The following is a 19,819-nucleotide window of genomic DNA, read 5'->3' on the forward strand; positions in this document are numbered from 1 at the left end:
AGATGCAACAACTGATATCACAGGCATGATGCAGTTGAACTGAGTGCTCCCCAGGTGACTGGGATATATAATCCTCAATGTGGCTGAGTAAGTGGACTGATATTGAGAATGTGTTAAAATTTGTAGCCAAACTCTTACTGCGTTCTGCCTGCACCTGAATGGCACCTGCACAAGGAAATTTTTAGGAAAATTGGAGTAATTAGATTAAAAGCATATTAACAACACAAGATTAATAAAAGATGTAAAATGGCTTAACTGTGGGATCTATCAGGCAGTTCCTCTTCTAAGGGATGAAAACAGATGCATACAGGATGAAACCCAAGAGAATCAGGCTACAGCTGGGCTCATTACAAATCCACCTTTCAAACTTTTGAAAAAAACAGGTACAAAAGGAAGTTGTTTGTGAGTGGGGTTACAGGCAGCAGTGCTTGTTGCAGCCTGTGTAGCCAGCTGTGTTGGAGTCACCTCTGTGTGTACATACTTATCTCTCTGGGACACATAATCAGCCTCACCACTGGCTGAACCAGCACTTGGGAAAGCAGCAGTCACATCCATAGGCTCCAGTGGCCTGAAGATGGGAACCCACAGACCCCGGAGGATGCCTGAGGCAGCGACTTGCTGCAACTTTTTGAAGTCACACTCTGCAGTATTTTTAACCCCTTGAGAAAAACGTAAGGCAGGACTTCCCTTTGGAGAAGCCCTACCAATTCCCCTAAATAGAACTTTTATTCAGTTACTCATTCATTCTTTTTTTGCCACCAATATGCTTGCTAAGAATTTCACCTTTTAAGTTTCCCAGCTCTCTCCCAGATCTTTTCTTAACGATTGGCTCACTGCCCCGTACTCAGGTGCTAGGAAAGATTTCAGCGAGGAGTCACAAACTGTTGTTGGCACTTCAGGTTTTTCATTCTTGAGTTAAAGTTACTCATAACTCAGAAAGCTGCTTTGCTAAAAAATCAAGATTACAGCCAAAGGAGGGATCCAGGAGCACGTTCCAGATCACATCCCGGACTAACGGGCGCTGCTGCGATGGGGAGCGAACTGTAGCAGAACTAGAGCGTTTTGGGATTTCACAGGAATTCCTGTGTGATAGGCAGGGGAGGAACCAAAGGTGGGAAAAGGGAAGGGCTTGGGTGAATGGAGGAGGAACAAGTGTGGGGGAAAACGGAGCGTAGGGAGATAAAAGGGCCAGTGGCACGTAAATCACTCGCTGATGCGGCAGGGAAGCCGTGCTCCCGGGAAAACATGCTGGACTGCTCCGCTGAGTCAGCTCCCGGGTTCCCTCCTCGGCAGTCTGCTCTCCCCCGGCCTCCCCACGGACAAGGGCACGGGCTCCGTTCCTGCCCCCTGCTATCCCAGCCCTGCTCCTCCTCCCGGCCGGGATGTTCCGGAGAGGCAGCGAAGCGATCGGCACGGCCGCGCCGAGCCAGCAGCGGCTGCGAGGAGGCGGCGCCGGGGGCCGGCGGGGGAGGCTCCGTCCCGCACCGGCGGAAGCGCCGCCCCGCTCCCACTGCCGCTCCGCTCCCGTTCCCGCCCCGCTCCCTGCCCGGGGCGGGGCCGAGGCCGCCGGACACCGGGGAGCGGCGGCAGGGCACGGGACGGGGCCAGGATGGGCCGGACGCTCGTGGAGCTCTATTACGATGTGATCTCCCCGTACTCTTGGCTGGCGTTTGAGGTGAGGGCTCGGCAGAGGGAGGGAGGCCCTTCCCGGGTCTCCGCGGGGCCCGAGGGGCTCTGGAGCCCCGCCGGTGCCGCCGCCGCCTCCCCCTCGGAAGGGCGGCTCAAGGGCAGCTCGGCAGGCTGGCTGCAGGCAGCGCCCTTTTGCGCCCGTAGTTACTTTTTCTCTCACCTCTGAGGGGTGCCTGGGCTTCTCCCTCGCGTGTTGAAATCCAGGGACACCAGGGAAGCGTGTCCGAGTCAAACGCCGGGTGCAGGAGTTGGTGCTGACCGTTTTGCTTCGGGGGTAGTTTTCATATTCAACAAGTGCGAGTGTCCTGATCGTGACAGAGCCTGACCTTTCCCCTACTTACCCCTGCTTAGACTTGGACAGTCGTGACACGAATAGAGACCCCTCAGTTTTTCTGAGATCAGAGTTCTCTGGCAGCATCCAGGAAAGGCTTTAAGACTAGCCCTAATACAATAGGAAAGGATTTCTCTGTAGTATTTACTGCCTTAGCTGCAAACAGCTCTATAGACATCTCTGACTGTGAATCCCTCACAACTCTTTCACGTTGCAGGTTCTCTGCCGGTACCGGCACATCTGGAACATTGACCTGCGCTTCCGTCCAGCATTCCTTGGTGCCATAATGCAACAAACCGGTATGGAGCCCAGGGAGATGAGCTCTGTAGGGAGATACCTTCTTCACTGGCAGAGCACCAGTGTGCAGGCCCTTGGTGTGTGCAGAGCCCACGCAGAGCCAGCTCTGAACTAAGTTTTGGCACTAGTGACAGATTAACTATAGGATTGTGGAGCTCCAGAGGGATTGAGAAATTAGTCATAAGGGATTTCACACTGTTGCAACTACACAGACAGTCTGTGCCAAAGTTCATCAGTTCAAAAATACAAATTAAAAACAAGAAAACAAACCTTGATGTGCAGTGTTTTCTCAGAGTTAGATTTAAAACCAGAATTAATTTGTGGAACACTTGCACTATGTAATATGCAGGAAGGATACAAGTATGTCCTGAAATAGTGCTCACGGCCTTAATTAGATCACCAATACTTATAAATCATGAATTAACAAGTCTTTACAGCGGTTTACCCATGCATTCGGAGCTGTCTAGCTTAAAAGTCATCTATCTGAATCAACATAAATCCCTGCTAGGACATTTGTACCTTGGTTTAAAACTGATTCAGCTATCTTAAAGGCTTGATCTGTGCAAAACTGAAATAAACCATGTTTGAACTGTAGCATTATCTTTGGAAAAGCCAAGTATGTTTCAGTAAGCCAATATGAAATAATAGTATGAAAATTCTCTTCCTTAGGTATATGTATGTATAGTCCAGTGTTGGTTTGTTCAGTGTTGTTGTAATAAAGCTGGAAATCTCAACAGAACTTTTCCCTAAAAGGTAACAAGCCACCAGCAACGTTACCAAAGCGAGGTGAATACATGCTGAAGGATATGAAAAGGATGGCAAAATACTACCAGGTGCCTGTACACATGTCCGCAGATGACTTCCAGCGTATCATGGGCACAAGTAAGAGTCTTAGCTGGTATTTCTCATCCCTACCACCTCTGGTTCCAGTTCTCCCTACCAGTAAAGGTGAAGATGAATTCCTTGTGTAGAGCCTTTTCCTGAACCTGTGAGCAGTATGAAGTCTGTTCATTCTTTGCCATTTCTGGAGAAATACGGCTGTGAATGATACTAGCACGGGAGACAACTGTGGATCAACATGAGCTTTGCTGTACAGACTGTGGGATTCTCAGGACTGTTACAGGGGAGATCACACTGTTCTTAGGTAGCAGTCGTGCAGACAACACCTGCTCCTGATGCTGCACCTTGTCTGAGTGTTTCTCTGTCTCCCCACGAATCCAGGCACTCTGGCGGCCATGCGCTTTATCACAGCCACAGACATGACAAACCCACAGTACCTGGAACCCTTATCTAGGGAGTTCTGGATGCGGTTTTGGTCACAGGTCAGTATTTTATGCAGACAACTTCCTGACCCTTTCTGTCACCCTTCCTGTCCCACATCATTCAAATGGGGAATTCCAGCAAGAGGAAGAAAATGTCTTTTAGTGAAAAGTCATAGCAGGGAACTTAAGGTCACAGGGGTTCAGGAGCCACTAGGAAAAGAATTAGCTTATAATCAGCTTAAATTGCCTTCTTTTAGGTATATATGGTGGGTCCAACAGGCTGGACCAGTAGATCAGTGATTCATATCAGAAAACACTGTAATACATTCCTAGATTACGTGACATAAGACCTTTTCTAAGGTAATTTCTCCAGCAACTAGTATTGGGTTTATTTTTATTTTCTTAGAAAACTTGCTTTTAAATCCAGAGCCAAGCTTGTGTTTCTTAAATACTGATTTACTTATTTCATTCTTTTACCAGCATGAAGATATCAGTCAGCCGGAGAACATATTGGCCGTAAGTGTCTCTTTTTTCTTGGTGCTTCTAATTTCTGATAGAGATTCTTATTGATGAGTTTGATCAGTAATAGACATAAAGACATCTTTGTCAAACAAACATTTGAAGTATTGAAAAAATTCAGACAGAAATAAATAAATGGAATTTAAATTCCCTTGGAGGTCTGTTGGGAATTTTTTGGGGTTTTTTTCCTTGTCATGTTATACATAACAGTCAGAACCAGAATACACTTCTTTTTTGTTAATTCATGTGGCAAGATACTCAGGCTGGACAATGAGTTATCTGTTGATATTGTTTTATTAACAGTCATGAAAGGATAAATAGTTTCTCCAGAATGCATTGAGGTACTGCTGCTATATGAAATGTTCGGGTGAAATGCAACACTTGGGGAAGGTGACTTTCCTTAGAGTGATGGAGTTAGGTTTTCTGTTAAGCTCAGTGCTATATTGCCCTTTTATATACCTGGAAATTATACTCTTGATGTGTTTTCTTTTGAAGTTTCAATTTTGTTTATTACAGTAAAAGCTGTAATGGCATGTAAGTTAGTGTACCAGGAGATCCTCTTGAAGGTCTCTCCTTTCTTCATTATTTTATAAGTTTTTGAAAATGAAGAAAAGAGAGGAGTTGTCCATGATTAGTCTCTCCAATCCAATATCCCTAGTTGAAATCTGAAACTTGGAGTCGTGCTGTTCCCTCCCATGTCTAGTCCTTGCACTTCAGCTTCATCTTTGTGTAGCTTTTTTACCAAAATTTCAGCAAAGGTTTGCATTTTGCCTTTTTAAGATGCAAGATTTGAAGGATATAATTAAAGTGTGGTACTTTCACCCTGGTAGGCAGCCAAGCACCACACAGGTGCTCACTTGCTTCCTCCCACTGCCCAGGACAGGGGAAGAGGAAAAGAAAAATAAAAGCCAGAAAACTTGTGGGTTGAGATAAAATTACTTAATAAGCAAAAGAGAAGTGGAAGCAGAGTGAAAGAAAACAAAGCTCTGCCTACACGTAGACTGATGCTCAGCCAGTTCCCTTAACCTGCCTAAACCCCCTCCTCACCAATTACTGCTGAGCATGGCATAAGGCATAGTCTCCCTCTTCAGTTAGTTCAGGTCTTCTCCCAGCCTCTGATGAAGCCCCTATTTACTTATGTGGGGAGAGAGTGAGAACCAAAAACTGCCTGAACACTGTGCAAACATCATTCATCAATAGGTAAAATAATTAGGATATTATCAGCATTGTTTTGGTCACGGTTCTGAAACACAAAACCATAGGAGCTACTGTGAAGAAAAGTAGCTCTGTTCCAGCTGGACCCAGCACATAAATATATACAGAACATTGTCACATAGTCTCTGAATCCATCATTATTTAAATAAAGCAAGGACGTGCAGAATTTCAGCACCACAGACTTCACACTCGGAACGACCTCTAATTTAGTCCGTTTGGCAGTCAATCAGTATCCCCCCCGTTCATCAAGGCAGAGAGGGAGGTGTCCCCTTGTCTGCTTGTGTCTGTCTTCATTCACTCCTGCAACAAGTACTACACTTTCCTCTCTTCTGGAAATTAGTCATCTAAAGGTGGGTGAGAGGTCCCAACCAATCATCTGAGTCTTTACAGGTGAATTTATTTTACACATGAGTCATAAAAATGAAACTTTCTTTACTTGATAATAATTACTTTGTATTTTTTTTACTTTGTTTGGTCATCAGTAGCTTCACATAAATTGCTATAGCAGCAATATATGGCCTGAATTCTGCCCCAGTCCACTTAAATCTTCTTTCTGCCTTGAAACGGTGAGGAGCAGATACTACGTCACTGTGTAAATATTGCAGTCTAAACATTGTGGCTACCAAGTATTTTGTTCTGGTCCAGTGGTACTCTTGTTTAACCTCCTGTTCAAGCACAGTGAAAAAGAGCTTCTCATTTCCCTGATGTGTAAGTAGGAGAAAGTACATGAAAATGTGCGTTTTCAATTACAAAAAAAGTAACTGAAAGAAAGAGTCATTAACACCAGCACGTGCAGGATTACTTGTCCATGTGTAATATTGTTTGGGGATGAGGTTTTTTTGGGGTTGGTTTTTGGTTGTTTTTTTGGGTTTTTGTTTGGTGGGGTTTTTTGGGTTGTTTTGGGTTTTTTCGTGAAATACTTTATTCAAAAGGGACTTGTAATTCCTTGTTACCAGATAAACACTGGACCTTTAAATTTGGCTACTTTGTCTCATTCCTGTGTGGCAGAGGCTCAGGGGAGGTGGAAAAGATAGGGTAGTAACACCAGCAATTATTTAACCTCTGTGATTTAGTGTCTTTCATGCATTGTCACTTACAGATCCCATTAGGTCACATTTGTCATACAAACTGTTTCTGTCTTAGTAGGCTTGTACAGTGAGATTTTATTTTTCATAACACCAGTTTGAGCTTTTTTTGTAAGTTACCTGATGAGTCATTGTATCAAAGGTTTTTTTTCTTGGGTTTAGAAACTCCTGGGAAAAAAAAGTGCAGATTTGCAGCTTGGAAGGTTTAAAATGTTTCTTCTGCTTTGTATCTGAGAGTTGTTAAATGATGAATGGGTTGGGAATACAGCAAGACAGTTGTGCAAGAAGTGCTTCAAGAGTATTTTGAAATTTTTCTGTCAATAGACCTTAAGTGGTAACACTGAAGGTTAAATTAATTAGACCAGGGTAGGAATTAGAATATTTACTTCTAGTGTATTCTTAATTATGTCATCTTTTCACAGGTTGCCCGACAGGCTGGACTCTCAGCAGAGCTCTCCCAGAAGACACTTGAAATGATTTCATCCCCTACAGTGAAGGACCGACTGAAAGAGGCAACAGCTGAAGCACTGAAACACGGGGTGAGATGCTTCCAATGGCACTGGGCTTCACAGCTATGCATTCCTTCCCTCTTAAGAATACAGGGAAGAAAGGAACAATGAGGGTGATGATTAGAAAGCACTATATGGACTCCTTGTTTTCCAGTGTGTGAAAGCCACCTCACTGTTGTTGGTAGTTTATCTCACTGTCATCTGGGAAAACAATGTTGAGCCACTCAGCTCATTCCAGCTAGAGAGCAAGGACAGAACCAGTACTAAGAGATACCATTTATTACTACTTGAAATAGAACTGTGGATTAATCAGGTTGTTTTTTATGCTCCTTCAAAAGGGGAACACAAGCTCTGGAGAGTCACCTTCTTTCAGATGGCTTCATTAGGCTTACCTTTGAGAATGAAGAAGGCAAAAAAGAAGGGGAGGAATAAAATAAATGTTATTAGGATTTATTCCTGAAGAGTGATGATATGTCTGCAAGAAATTCTCCCATTGTAACATTCTCTATTTCATCTTCATGGTGTCAATAGGCATTTGGGATGCCTGCTGTTGTGGCACATTATGATGGAAAACCTCATCTGTTTTTTGGCTCTGATCGTTTAGAGCTACTAGGCAGTGTTATAGGTGAGTCTACTCATTATATCACTTTGGTTTCATGCTTTCGCCCTCTTGGAACAAAACATGTAATGCAGCTGAGTAAATCACTCTTAGGGGCTTTCAAACATTAAATAACGTTGGTTATCCTTCCCCTGGAATGAAACTGCTCCCTGAAATCTGTCTCAGTATACTTAAGATGACCAAATGATCCTTTTCCAGACCAGATGTAACTTGAGTTCTCCATTCTCTCTTTGATATGTTTCAAGGCTTTGTGCTCCATGTGCCATTCTCAAAATACTACTGAAACCCTTTAGCTCTGAAAATACTCATATGTAACCTTTTGGTACTAGGCAGTAGGCCTTGGCTAAGATTATGACTATGGCTGGTACTGCTTTTTTCTGTTTGTTTGTTTTTGTTTGTTTGTTTTTTGTAGTTGTAACATTTTCATTTTATATCTGTTCCTTTTTACTAAAAAAGCAGGAACATTATTACAGCTTCCCAGTCCAGAACTTGTGTTTACCTACACAGCTGTTTAAAAGCTGTTCATATATTGACTATCCTTTTATTTTTTTTATTAGCAGATTGCACACTTTAAATTCTTTAAGAGTTTGAAGTAGGTTGTGATAAATAATAAAACTCAAGTCACCTGTTTTTATGAGTTAGAGGGCATTTGACTATTCATCTCAAGATCTGGCATTTGAGAGAGTGTCTCTAGAAAGAGTTATGTACATAATCAGCTCATACATTTGTGGAAAACATTCAGCAGGAAGTATTAATGCAAATTAGTATTAGTCATAGGCTTAAGCAGAAAGGAAAGTTTTTGAGGGTTTTTTTTTTTAGTCTTTTGGATTCTATAAAATATTCTTGATGAACATGAGAGTGAAGAAGGAGAGTACCCAACACCCACTACAGTAGTCACTAATACTGACTGTAATGTTGTGGCCTGGTTTCTGGTCTCAACTACAAAGACTTATTCAGATTTTCTTTTTGATTCTCTGACTCCACAGCCTTGCACCCTTTTTTTACTTTTTTTTAACCCCCAGCCCCTGAAAAAATGAGTCCTAAAAAGAACTGATTTCTCCCTTGTGTGGAATACCCCCGACCTTCAGAATGTTTCATCTGTAATGGAGGAAAATAATTCTTCTGTACAGTTTCAGTTGTGACTAGACAGTGAAAGATTTATGGAGCTGGCTGAAGCACACCAAACAAGATATAAATCTGTATTCCATCACCTGTAGTTACCCATCACAAGAGCAGGAACAGTAATCCTGCTGCAGAAAAATTACTAGCCAATCACTTGTATGGATTACATTTTAAGTGGCTCTTTTGTGCTGGTTTGTCTTGCAGGTGAAAAATGGCTGGGACCAGTTCCAAGCCCCAAGCTCTGAAAGTCCTGGAGAAATATATAGAAAGGAAAATATATATGTCAATCTTTAGCAATTATCTGAATGTATTCAATTTTATAAAGAGACGGCTTCTTAACAGTTAGCTTTACTGCTTGGTCTCATCTCTAATTTTGAAGAATTTCAAGGTTTGCCTGTATTACCAGCCTGGTGAGGCATTTACCAATACAAATGTACTTTCTTTCTTTCTTTCAACAGATGTAAGATTAACATTAAAGATTTAACTTCTTGCAGAGTGAACATTCTTCTTTCCTGGCTAGTTTTCTTTCCTTCACCCTAAAAACATGAGGATTACATAATTACTGGACTGCGATCTCTGAGTTTCTCATGTCTTCCTGCTTGTCCTTTATAAACACACACACACAACCTAAGAGAAGCTGGCCATATTCTCCTTTTATTTTAAGTCCAGTGTACTACACAGACATAAGAAGTACAGGCTAAGATATTAATGCTTCCTTTTACTTTGCATCATGGCAGCCGGAAATGACACAATTCAAGCCCAAAGAAGAATCTAGGGAACCAGTCAAGTATTTTAAAAGGAACTGTCCCCATCCTGGACAATATTTGATACACCTTGCTCTGCAGTGACTGATATTTGAGGAAACCACCACACACATGCATTCTTGGGCACCAACCCCAAACCTTGCCGGGGTTTTTAATTAATGCAATTTTTACAATAATGTCTTTGGAGGACGGTAGTGAACACCATTGTAGGTTTAGCTGGTAATTGAAGAAAACTCTGTTTTGCTTCCTCAAGGATGCCCTAATTGCTGCTTGCCCAAAGGTCATTTGGGTTTGGCTGTGACGGACTTCCAATCATGTAGTCTGCAGCAGGAAAGGTTGCAAACAATAAAATTAAGAAATTTTACATGGAAACAGTTTGAGCCTGGCCCTATAACAGGTAAATTGGAATAACACACGGAAATTTGATTTATATGAAGTTTGATTTTTCAGTGATTCCACACTCTGATGCATCACTGAATGAAACAGCAGCAGCTGGAATTCCTGTTTTTGTTTTTTTCTGAACTTTAAGGTAAACCATATTCATGTATTTTCACTTGAACAGCAAATCCTGGAACAAAGCGTCAAAAAAAAAGAAAAAAAATCTGTATTCTTCATATTGTTAGAGCTGTAAGTGTTGTGGGAGTATAATTTGTCCCCCCATCCACAATTTTTACTTCTTTCAGCTCTTCAGGAAGTACCTTAGGATTGGAGGAGTCCTTCCTCCTTTCTACCAGTATACCCATTAGTCTTTGGGCAAATCCAGTCTGGAACTTCAGGAAATCTTTGTGAGAGATGAGTTAGAATGACAAGGAAGTTACCATGTATTTGGGTGCCATAGGTTTCTTTAAGTCCCTTGAAGCCATGTTAAAGAATTTTTTTACCATTTCTTCCCTGAAACTTTCTAGTCTCCAGTCTGTGCTATCAAACTGATTCAGAGGTTGTGATAAAATGGAATGACTAAAACATCACTTTAAGCCAATAGTGCTGTCTCAGGAGTGGGTAAAATGCCCTTTTGTGGAAATAATGAACTCTGATAAGGAGCTGGTGAGCATTCAAAGAACATACAGAAATAATGTCACAGTGAAAAGCAGGGTCTCATAAAACTTTGTGTTTTGAACCACATCAGTTGAAAAATAACCAGCCTTTGTGGCAGAATGTTGTTGATTTGGCAGATGGACCAAAAGAAATGGATCCTACAGACTCCAATATATTTCACAAAATTATCTTAAATGCTCTTTGACCTACTTTAAATCAGTGGAAATTAGAGGCTCAAAACCTTAGGTACTAAAATCATACTTAAGCACTAATGAGATACATGGCTTATTGACTGTAATAGCCACCAGTAAATGCAAAACCACAGCCTTTGCATTTATATCAGCGAGTTTAGAGACTGTTGCAATTCTGACTCTACCTGTTTTGAGCAAAATTTGCCTGTTTGAGAGCAGAACTTTGAGAGAGTTCTGCCCCTCGTTTAGGCAACTTTGCTCCTATGTTACAGAGCTGTGATGTGTGCACAAGTTCTTGGCAGACACTCTGGGGATGACCCCAGTATACAGTGGCTGGCAGCTGCACTGTCATGCTTAGTTCTGAACGCTGTCGCAGCACACGCTGAAGCAGTCTCAGTGGTGAGTACCAGCTCCCCTCTCTGGTCTGCTGCGGCACCGGTGGCCACCACCTCATGGAGCTGAACTGTTCACCTGACTGCTCGGAATGCCACAAGGTGGCAGGGCAGCTAAAACTTGAGCACTGAGGATCTAAACAGCAACAACAAGAACTACCAACTATTTTGGAATATTTAGGAATAGCTGGAATAATTTTCTTCCATAAACATGACACATCTACTCAGCTATATACTAAACTAGCTCCTGAGAGCCTCATATCCCCACCACTTTCAAGGCAGCTGTTTAGCAGTCAGGCCAGAGAAGATACTGGGCAAGGAAAGGGACATTGAGCAAAAAGAGAGACTCCCACCAACACAGGCAAAACTGGACTGTGAATTCTAGGGAACAAACCTGAAGTTGTGTTCCCTTTTGCTCTATTACAGACCTCACCAGGAAATCAAGTCCCACTTCCCAAGTCTAGAAAAGCTGTGAAACTGTCATGGACAAGTAAGTCCCACCAATGCTAGGTTGAAAGCAAATAAGCAAGTGTACAGATAGGCACAACATCAAGAAACGAGCAACAGAAAGGGGTTCTGTAAAGTAATGAAATTATAAAAAACAGGGGTTAGACACAGGGAAAGGTAGTTTGCACCTCAGCAAAGGAAACTGAACAATCGAAGACAAGAGAAAGAAACTGCCTAGATTAGGGCAGAGAGCAAAATCTCAACAGGAAATGCTGTTCCCTGAGAGGGAGGAGGCAACCAAGAAAGGGAGCACTTAGATAAATCAGACAGGCCAGAGTTGGTGGCCATGGAAGATTGCTTGTGGAGAAAGGTAGAGGACTGACTCTGCTGAGAAGCTGTACAGCACTTGCTGCACTGTCTCAGTGAGGCAGGGATGGCCAGGGGCCCGTGGCTCTCCTCCCCCCGTGTCCACTACCTGTGCTCCTCAGCCTGCGTGCAGCAGACCGTGCTCCCGCGCTGACATCACACACAGCACAAAATGGAGGCCTGCAGAACAAGGCACCGCTTTAACCTCCCCCTGCCAGCACCTTCCTACTGCCCTTTCAACCCTCCGAAATCAAGCCTCTCTCTTTTCTCCCATCCTCATCTCTGTGCAAGTGAGAAGGAAACATTTTATTAAAGCACTTACTGTATTATGGTGCTGAGCCTCTGCTTTGCTGCCTTTTCCTTTTCCAGTGGAGCCAGCAACACTGCTGGAAGGAAGCAACCTGCTTCCTAGAAGGGAACCAAGCACAGAACAATACAGAAATAATCAAGAGGGTATCCCACAAGCTGTACACATAGCTGGTTTTACCCCAAAGTTTTCACAGATCTGTGGCTTGTCCACAGTGAAAGGAGTGTACCTATTCCCAAACTGACTAGTGTAACCTTCACCTGTTTTTCATTCCAGCTCAAAACATGAGGAAAGTGACTGCTTTCATTTCATTACAAAAACAAAATCATCAGCCATTGGATCCAGACAATCTGAATGTCTTATCCCCAAGGATACAAATTTGTGAAGCAGACTCTAACCTTTTGCTCTCACGGCCTTTCTTTCTTCTCCCCCTGACCCCTCCCTTGAGATTTCCACATCTCAAGGTATAAGGAATTTGTCTCTCATCACATATCAACACCATGGCAAAACCAGGGATTAAATACTTGCAAAATTCACAAATTAAAACCATTCTTTTGCTTTCTGTAATCAGCTAATATTCACCATACTCATTTCTCAAAAAGTGATTAAGATGCCTTTAATATAACAGCATTCTCAAACCATTCCACATTTATTCTTAAGTGATCCTCCATTCTATCAATTCTATGCTTAAAATTACTAAATATGGTAATTTCATAACCAGTACAATTTGTGGCAGTTTATGCATAGCTGCATCACAACATAAATCTGTATTATAACACTTTTCTTTAAATCAGAGGAAAATGGAAAGAGTTTGAATTAAAGCATTGATATTAGTGTGGAATGTGCTAAGGGGTAGAATATGCCTCTGATGGCCTATCTAACCACCATTCAGTCAGAAAGTGAAGAAAGCTAATGAGGGATTCCTGCAGTTAGATAGTAAGCTAAGATGCTTTCCCCAGGAACACTTTTTTTCCTTTTTTCTTTTACATATGTGTGATCACACCAGTATCTTCTAAGAAACAGATGAGATGCAACTACTTTCTCAGCATTTTTTCCAAGGTAGACTATCCCCTTTCCCAGTGTCATTATGTAATTTAAAACTGAGATTTAAAAACAAAACTGGTAAATCACTGCCAAATGCTGCTAAACTGTGGTTCTAAACAACATGAATTTACAATATGAGAGTTCTTCTCTATTTTGTATATGTCCCAGTTCTACTATGCTGAAATGTAAATATGATGTATGTTTGTTGTAGGAAGTGACTAATAGGCCAAGTAACTAAATAAAAATACATCTAACACAAATGGTAGTGTCTAAGTGTTAAGGAGAGTTATAGCTGAATTTTCATCCTGCCCTTGAGGCTAGGGGGAAAGTCACCTCTGCCTCATGTGACATGCTCTGGCACATGAGACATGTTGGTGCCTTAAAGCCAACTCAGAAAATATTTTGGCAATGGCAGTTCTCTATGTCATGATCTGGGAGCATAATGACCACAGACTGCTGACAAGTTTTTTCTTGTAATTTTGCTCTCTCAATCTGCAAAGTAAATTGGAGAAGCAAGAATGTTTACATCGGTTAGGAATTCTGGATTTATTCAGCATAGGATCTAGACTCACAGTGGGCTTGTCTTAGCTTTCTCCATTGAAAAAAAATCAGTTTGGTCTGATTTTACACAGTGCATTAACTGAGGCTGAATATTTACTGGATAACTCAATAAAGGGCTAAACTAAACCACCAGGATACTGGCCCTCTGTCCCCAGGGTTGTAAAACCAAAAAATTACATTGAACTTTACATTGCATTCTCTGTAATGATTATTCTCAGTGATGCATATTAATGATTTATATACTGTGAGACAATAAAGAGTCAGCAGACAGAGAAACTATCTGTGAAGAGCAGCAGAGGCCAGTGGAAAGCATCCCTGCCTCCAGCATCCACAACAAAAGAGGAACATCTCACAGAACAGAGGTCTCTGCAGAACGTCTGACAGTATCATATCTTCAATGCTGTTGCTAAGATACAATTTTAAGCAGGGATCTATCTGATGGCCACTCTTGATCTCATATATGACAGCTGTGGAGACTATCCTCAAAGTAAGTTGGCCCCAATTTCTGACCCTTGTAATCTTTACAAACAATCCTTTTTCACACAATTCCTATAAAGATTTCACGGTTCCTTCCAATCATCTCTCTTCCTTGCCGTACACATAACCCCTAGTATCCCTTACCACCTCAGCATGCTCCTATTCCAGTCTTCCAGCAATAAATGTAAAATGTTTTGCCTTTCACAGTTTCTAATAACTCCCCAAACTCAAAAGCTTAGTCTATTCAATCATACTTCCCCAGAATCTTACACAGCCTCATTCTCAGAAACAGACTGATTTAAACTTTCCCTACTTTTAGCTTAAGGCTGATGGTCAACAAGAAATGCTTCAATCCAAATCAGTTCATTTTAACAAAGAGAAACACAACTGCAAACAGGGTCTGAAATCAGGGCAGGTGATCCAGCTCCACAGCAGGAAATGCAATAGTTGTCCCTGCCAGGGGACTGAAGACAACTGTTAAGGACTATAATCATCTCTGCACTGTGAATGGATCCAAGCTGATTTTAATCAACTACATCAGCTTTAATCAACTATTAGACTAAGAGCCCAGCCTTGGCAAAAAATTCTCAGTGCTGGTTAGCTTCCTAATTACCCACCTTCCCAGAAGCTGCTGCTTTGTTCAGGAAGCAGTTCCTATAATCCTATATCCAAACTATGTAGTCTATATGGGGACTGGATTCAGAAATGCAACCATAGCTCTCCACAGAAAACACATATACACTTTAATTCTTTGCAATCTACTGTAACTCTTTTTGCACTATGTACAGCACTATTTATTCATACCACTGAAATATTCTTTCCCCATTAAACTTTGCATGGCAGCTTTTCTCCCCATTTTCCTGGGCTATCATCTACCTGTGCTTCTAAAATTTTAAGTATAGCACACAGAAGATTTGGTTCAACCTCTCATATGCTTCTAGAAGCATAAGTAGAGGGTTTTTTTCTATTTTTCTTCCTTTTTTACCTGGTGAGCTAGAAGTACTGGGTGTGCAGTCACTGTCATCCAGCCACATACTCTGAACCATTGAATCCTGTTTTGGAGGGCCCTTAAGTGAGCACGTCAGCTCCTGGAGAGGGCAAAGAAGACGTGTTTTAATAATGCACCTGGTAAAATCAGGGAGGGTAGCCTCTGTTTGTTAGAGATCATACACCCACCCTGTCATTCTCCTCTTCCTCAGATGTTTCATTTTCCCTCAATCCACTACAACAACTGCTTACACTGGATGATGAACGTGAGAGTGGCTGCATCACACAGTATCCTGAAGTCTGACTCCTGAGCATTCTGTGAAATGCAAGCATTCAACATCATCATGCTTAATGTTACACACAGGCTTAACTTTCTAAGGCATAGCTTTATTATGTAGCAGTCAGAAACAGTAAGAATATATTATTCATCCACAGCTAGTTTTTCCACCTAGGAACAGCATTCAGGTGAACTGGCATGCAAACCTTTATTTCCAGTTGCTACATCATTTAGGAGAAACACCAACTCTCTGTCTCCTTTTCGGATAACTGTATGAAAGGACAAGTCTGAACAAATTTTTAAGTCACAGACCTAAGTGTAATAAAGCAGAGTGACTCGACCCACCTGCATTTAAGTATTAAATACATCTAGACATTCGTTAAAATCAACAGATGCCTTATTTTGGAGATCAGAGATTTTAAGTGCCTAAATACAGTATGAAGAGGTGTTAAACTGAGTATAAAGGGCAGGTGAAACTCAGTCTAGGCCATCCTTTCCCAAAGCCACTCTCAGGCTATTGTGTTTTGTCTTAAGTGAAATTCCACGCAGAACAGAGGGACCATAAAAAGCATGCTTTTCATGTCATAGAGCTTATAAAGTGTTACTGCTGTTTTCTGTATAGGTGTAACAGGAGGAGGCAGGAAAGCAGACAGACATTAAACAGTATTACAGAACACTTAACTAATAAAGTTTAAGGAAGCAATGGGGACGTAGAAACACATTACTGAGATCGGCACTACTGCACGATGTCTCAGTGTCAAATTATGTAGGATTAAGTGCCAAGCTCTAACAGACATGTCAGAGCCTTTCTCCTGCTTACAGAGAGGAACACACCTAGGTCAGGATTCCCGTCCTGGTGATTTTCCATGTGCCCAGTTGCCAATAGACTGACTCCTGTAGGTCTGTCCCACTAAAATTTAGCTCCCAAAAGGCCATTCAAAGGGGACATTCAAAGCAAACTGCATTGGATCCCTTTACCACCACTCTATCAAATGGAACAGACATTGAGGTAGCCTGGTGCATGTTTCATATCTATCAAAGACCCTCAAGGTCAGCTCTTCCCAGCAGAGAATTTGGGATCCACTGCTTAGAGTCATTCAGGAATATAGCAGTCCATGAGGCTAACACATTTACATAGCAGAAGGTGCACTGTGCATGTAAGCCCCAAATTTATGGTGAAATACTCATTGTCTGCATAAGAGACCAGCTAGTGAGAGAGAGATGAAGTGCTTAAAAATGTTAAGGAACAAAAAAAAAAAAAAGGTAAGAGAGGCAAGAAATAAGACACCTTTAACATACTAAATGTATTTATTCCTTCAGAAACACTGCAAAATGTGGCCAGTCTTGACCTACAAGCAGTAATGAAACCTGAAGTCCGAGGCATATTACATGCCAGCATGCAACAGGGAGAACAGTAAAGACAGGGCCAATAAAGGCCAAAGATATTTCCTCAAGAGATTAGGAAATGTATTTTGGAGGAAATGAAGGCCAACATGCTTCTCCCTTAGCAGAGCAAATCAATAACATGAATCTAAGTGAAGTGGGGTCCAGATTTCCACAAAGTATCTCCTCTCAGCACCCTTCCTCAGCAGGTTTCTCCATCCTTGTTCTCTGCACTGTATTTCTTGACCTGTGTCAAGGCATTAGAGACAGAGGTGGAGTTGTGTTCTTCTGCTCTTGCCTTCTGCAGGCCAAACTATTCTCACTTATCTGAGGGGAGAGGAAGGGAAGAGAAGGGATCACACTCAAGGTGGCCTCCGTTCCCCATCATTAGTAGAGGTTGGTTCAGTGGCTGCTGATTTGGCAATGGGAAGGGCACAGAGCCAAAATGCTCCAACAGGAGCTATCTGTCCATCTCCCTCTCACAGAATTCCTGCTCCAGGAACTGCCAGTGGAGCGTTACTTGGTGCCACTCGGTCTCTCCACAGTCCTTGAGGTCCTCTAAGTACGTTCATGCTCCTCTTAGCCAGGACTCTGATTTCACCCCAAAAGTCTTGCCAGTGTCTTCAGTGAGGTACCCAATGACTGAGTAGCATCCGGTCCACTCCTGATTGGCTTGATGTCCCCACTCAGATGTGTCTGACGAGGGAAAACACACATACAAAAAACCCATGTACTTTTCCTAGGATATGGACATACACAGTACAGTGCTTGATTTTTCAGATGCAACCCAGAGAGTCGTCTGATCCTCAGGAGTTCTACTATTTGGTTACATAGGCTGAGTTCATTCTTTTGAGTCTGTCCCTTGGGAAGAAGGATTATTTGGAAGGCTACCTGGACAGTAAAGCAGAGAAACTAAGGACAATTGTCCCTGTATGTGGGAGAGAAGACACTGTTAGCTCAAGTGAACAAGGCAGTTTCATGGATTGCTGGCTGATCACTGCACAAATGTGTGTTAAACTCAGCATGTGAAGACAGAAAGTAAGAACTGATTTGCCTCTACTGTAAAATAATTAATCTATTATTTATGTGTTCCCTTTGCACTTATTTCCACGTTGGATTTAGTAGAACACAGGTAAAGAGGTTGATCATTCCAAGTTTTGAATCTGAAATGATCATGTAAGACCAGTAGCATCATGCTGAACATTTCTGAGGTAACAGAAATTTCTTGTGACTCTATGGAGAGAACCAGGAGTCGACTGATGACATACTACCAGGGATAGCCCATTCTGTTATCTAATAGGCACTACATAAATTATTCTAGCACAAGGCAGAACTCTTTTGCATTGGAAGTATGCCTACATTTTGATCCTGGTTTCACAGCTGATGAACAACAGGTAGGCTATTCCAGCAGAACACCAGTAAACTGTCTCCCATACATTTTACACTCCCAGTCTTTTCCTGCAATATTGTGCTAATACTGTCTTGCTAAAAATGGTGTGCTTTACATGGTGGAATTACATGTTCTTAACTCCTTGACCCCGATGTCATGCAAAAAATATGGCTGCACATGGGATAGTCCCTAACTCTGAGATCACAACTCTAACTCTGACTAATCACTAATTGTGCCAAACTGCATGCTACAATCCCACCTTGTAAATGAACTGTCCAGGAATGGGCTAAACCACCACAGAAATGAAAATACTTCTTTCTGGTGATCCTAAGTGGTTTTGAGTCCATGACTGGAAAAAGAATCCTGGAACAGAACTAGACAGACTGACAAATCATACAGGTCATGCCTAATGTGCATAAACAATATTCATGCAAGTATTGTTAGTAAAATCCCATGCTATGTTTGCTCTCTGAAAGCACGTGGATACCAACTTGAAACAGCCATTGCAGCTGGCTCACCTCCTCAGTTGATGGAGAATGGGGGTTGGGAAGTGGGGAAAGCAGAATTCTTGGTGATTATGCAAGGTAATCAGCTGTCTAATCAGAGCAAGAGCCCCTCACACATGCCTGTCAGGAACTTCTAGTTCACTAACAAGGCCTCAGGCAGGATGAGGAAGGGAAAGTGGAATGATGCAGTAATGGTGGAAGATGGGGATGCTGACCAATCAGCAGTTCTATGTCCTGCATTCCCTCTAGTCCTTAGCTGCCAGAGCTAGCACCTTAAATGGTCTGTATCTCCTAGATGGGCTCCCATCCTCCTCCACACCAAAATCTGGGCCCTCCAACCCAAAAACTAGTACACACACAAAAACATGACAGAACACTGCACCTTGGCTGTGACAAAATTCTGAGCAGAGTCTTACAGCACACAACTGGGTAGCTGAACTACTGTGGATAGTCACCAGCTTGTAATTCTTAGGGAGCACTGGGTGTAGTTGGAAGGGAGACCCTTCCTTTGTCAATTTTGGCACCTGAAGCAACTATAACCATAGATGCCTGGTTTTAGGGCACCTCCTGAAATTTTCTTAAGAGTATCCACAGTCCTGAGAAAGGGAAATGCCCTAATACGAAGTGCTTGCTACCTTTCTTGCACAGGTCTCATCCAAGTTTTCTTGAAAAAAATTAGGTGTGGTAATATGTTCCAGAAAGTCAGCTGCTACCTTTGATTTAGAGACAGGCTGTTCTGGAGTCTTGGAAATGTAAATGGGTGGTTTCCCTGAAGTGTTCTACGTAGGATCACATCCCAGTACAACACAGCTTAGCAGCAGCAAAGCTCCACTACCCGGAAATTGCATTCTTCCAGTTTTTGACAACCAGAAACTGGAGAAATAACTTGCAGACTACTGCATGAAGTTTTTTGCACATACCACTGGGTGTGGTATGGCATGCTTTAGCAATGAAACATAGGTGCAACACATGGGACCGTGCTGGAACCCTGCTGTAACACTTTGGGGAGACTGGAGACAGGTTAGTTCACGCTGGTTGGGAGCA

The 19,819-nt window shown here is 42.3% G+C and overlaps 3 protein-coding genes across 4 annotated transcripts in view; 1 reads left to right on the plus strand and 2 right to left on the minus strand.

The window, feature by feature from the left end:
- Positions 1–1,532: 1,532 nt before the first annotated feature.
- GSTK1 (glutathione S-transferase kappa 1) lies at positions 1,533–9,148 on the plus strand. The gene is made up of 8 exons (XM_066175406.1): positions 1,533–1,675; positions 2,238–2,319; positions 3,071–3,199; positions 3,539–3,639; positions 4,060–4,095; positions 6,821–6,937; positions 7,439–7,532; positions 8,853–9,148. Exons 1-8 carry the CDS (start codon positions 1,610–1,612, stop codon positions 8,891–8,893), a joined length of 666 nt encoding a protein of 221 aa, XP_066031503.1. The 5' UTR covers positions 1,533–1,609; the 3' UTR covers positions 8,894–9,148.
- LOC136285753 (rap1 GTPase-activating protein 1-like) lies at positions 9,068–17,829 on the minus strand. Its single transcript, XM_066177283.1, has 5 exons — positions 17,636–17,829; positions 15,409–15,535; positions 15,218–15,320; positions 12,166–12,251; positions 9,068–9,184 (listed from the first exon to the last, which is right to left on the minus strand). The coding sequence occupies exons 2-5, from the start codon at positions 15,532–15,534 to the stop codon at positions 9,068–9,070; spliced, it is 432 nt and encodes a 143-aa protein (XP_066033380.1). The 5' UTR covers position 15,535; positions 17,636–17,829.
- LOC136284902 (rap1 GTPase-activating protein 1-like) overlaps positions 16,589–19,819 on the minus strand; it is a 33,542-nt gene continuing 30,311 nt past the window's right edge. For both annotated transcript variants that reach the window (XR_010719322.1, XM_066175393.1), the window contains one exon: positions 16,589–17,575. Coding sequence is in view for 1 of the 2 variants with exons in the window: in XM_066175393.1 (XP_066031490.1) it covers positions 17,566–17,575 (10 nt within the window). In the remaining variant the exon portion in view is untranslated. The remainder of the gene's footprint in view (positions 17,576–19,819) is intronic.

This window comes from Chamaea fasciata, unplaced genomic scaffold, assembly GCF_029207755.1.
Source record: "Chamaea fasciata isolate MVZ Bird 193981 ecotype frontalis unplaced genomic scaffold, bChaFas1.0.hap1 SCAF_2, whole genome shotgun sequence".
NCBI classification, from domain to species: domain Eukaryota; kingdom Metazoa; phylum Chordata; class Aves; order Passeriformes; family Sylviidae; genus Chamaea; species Chamaea fasciata.

What these genes read in the sequence shown, in the direction of transcription:
- GSTK1 (XM_066175406.1), top strand. Translation starts at nt 1,610, where the DNA reads ATGGGCCGGACGCTCGTGGAGCTCTATTACGATGTGATCTCCCCGTAC. An exon ending in ACTCTTGGCTGGCGTTTGAG is followed by an intron (nt 1,676 to 2,237) that starts GTGAGGGCTCGG and finishes TTCACGTTGCAG; the next exon opens with GTTCTCTGCCGGTACCGGCA. An exon ending in CCAGCGTATCATGGGCACAA is followed by an intron (nt 3,200 to 3,538) that starts GTAAGAGTCTTA and finishes CCACGAATCCAG; the next exon opens with GCACTCTGGCGGCCATGCGC.
- LOC136285753 (XM_066177283.1), bottom strand. Translation starts at nt 15,534, where the DNA reads ATGCTCAGGAGTCAGACTTCAGGATACTGTGTGATGCAGCCACTCTCA. An exon ending in CAGTACTTCTAGCTCACCAG is followed by an intron (nt 12,252 to 15,217) that starts GTAAAAAAGGAA and finishes GTTCCCTTCTAG; the next exon opens with GAAGCAGGTTGCTTCCTTCC. An exon ending in AGGCTCAGCACCATAATACA is followed by an intron (nt 9,185 to 12,165) that starts GTAAGTGCTTTA and finishes TCATGTTTTTAG; the next exon opens with GGTGAAGGAAAGAAAACTAG.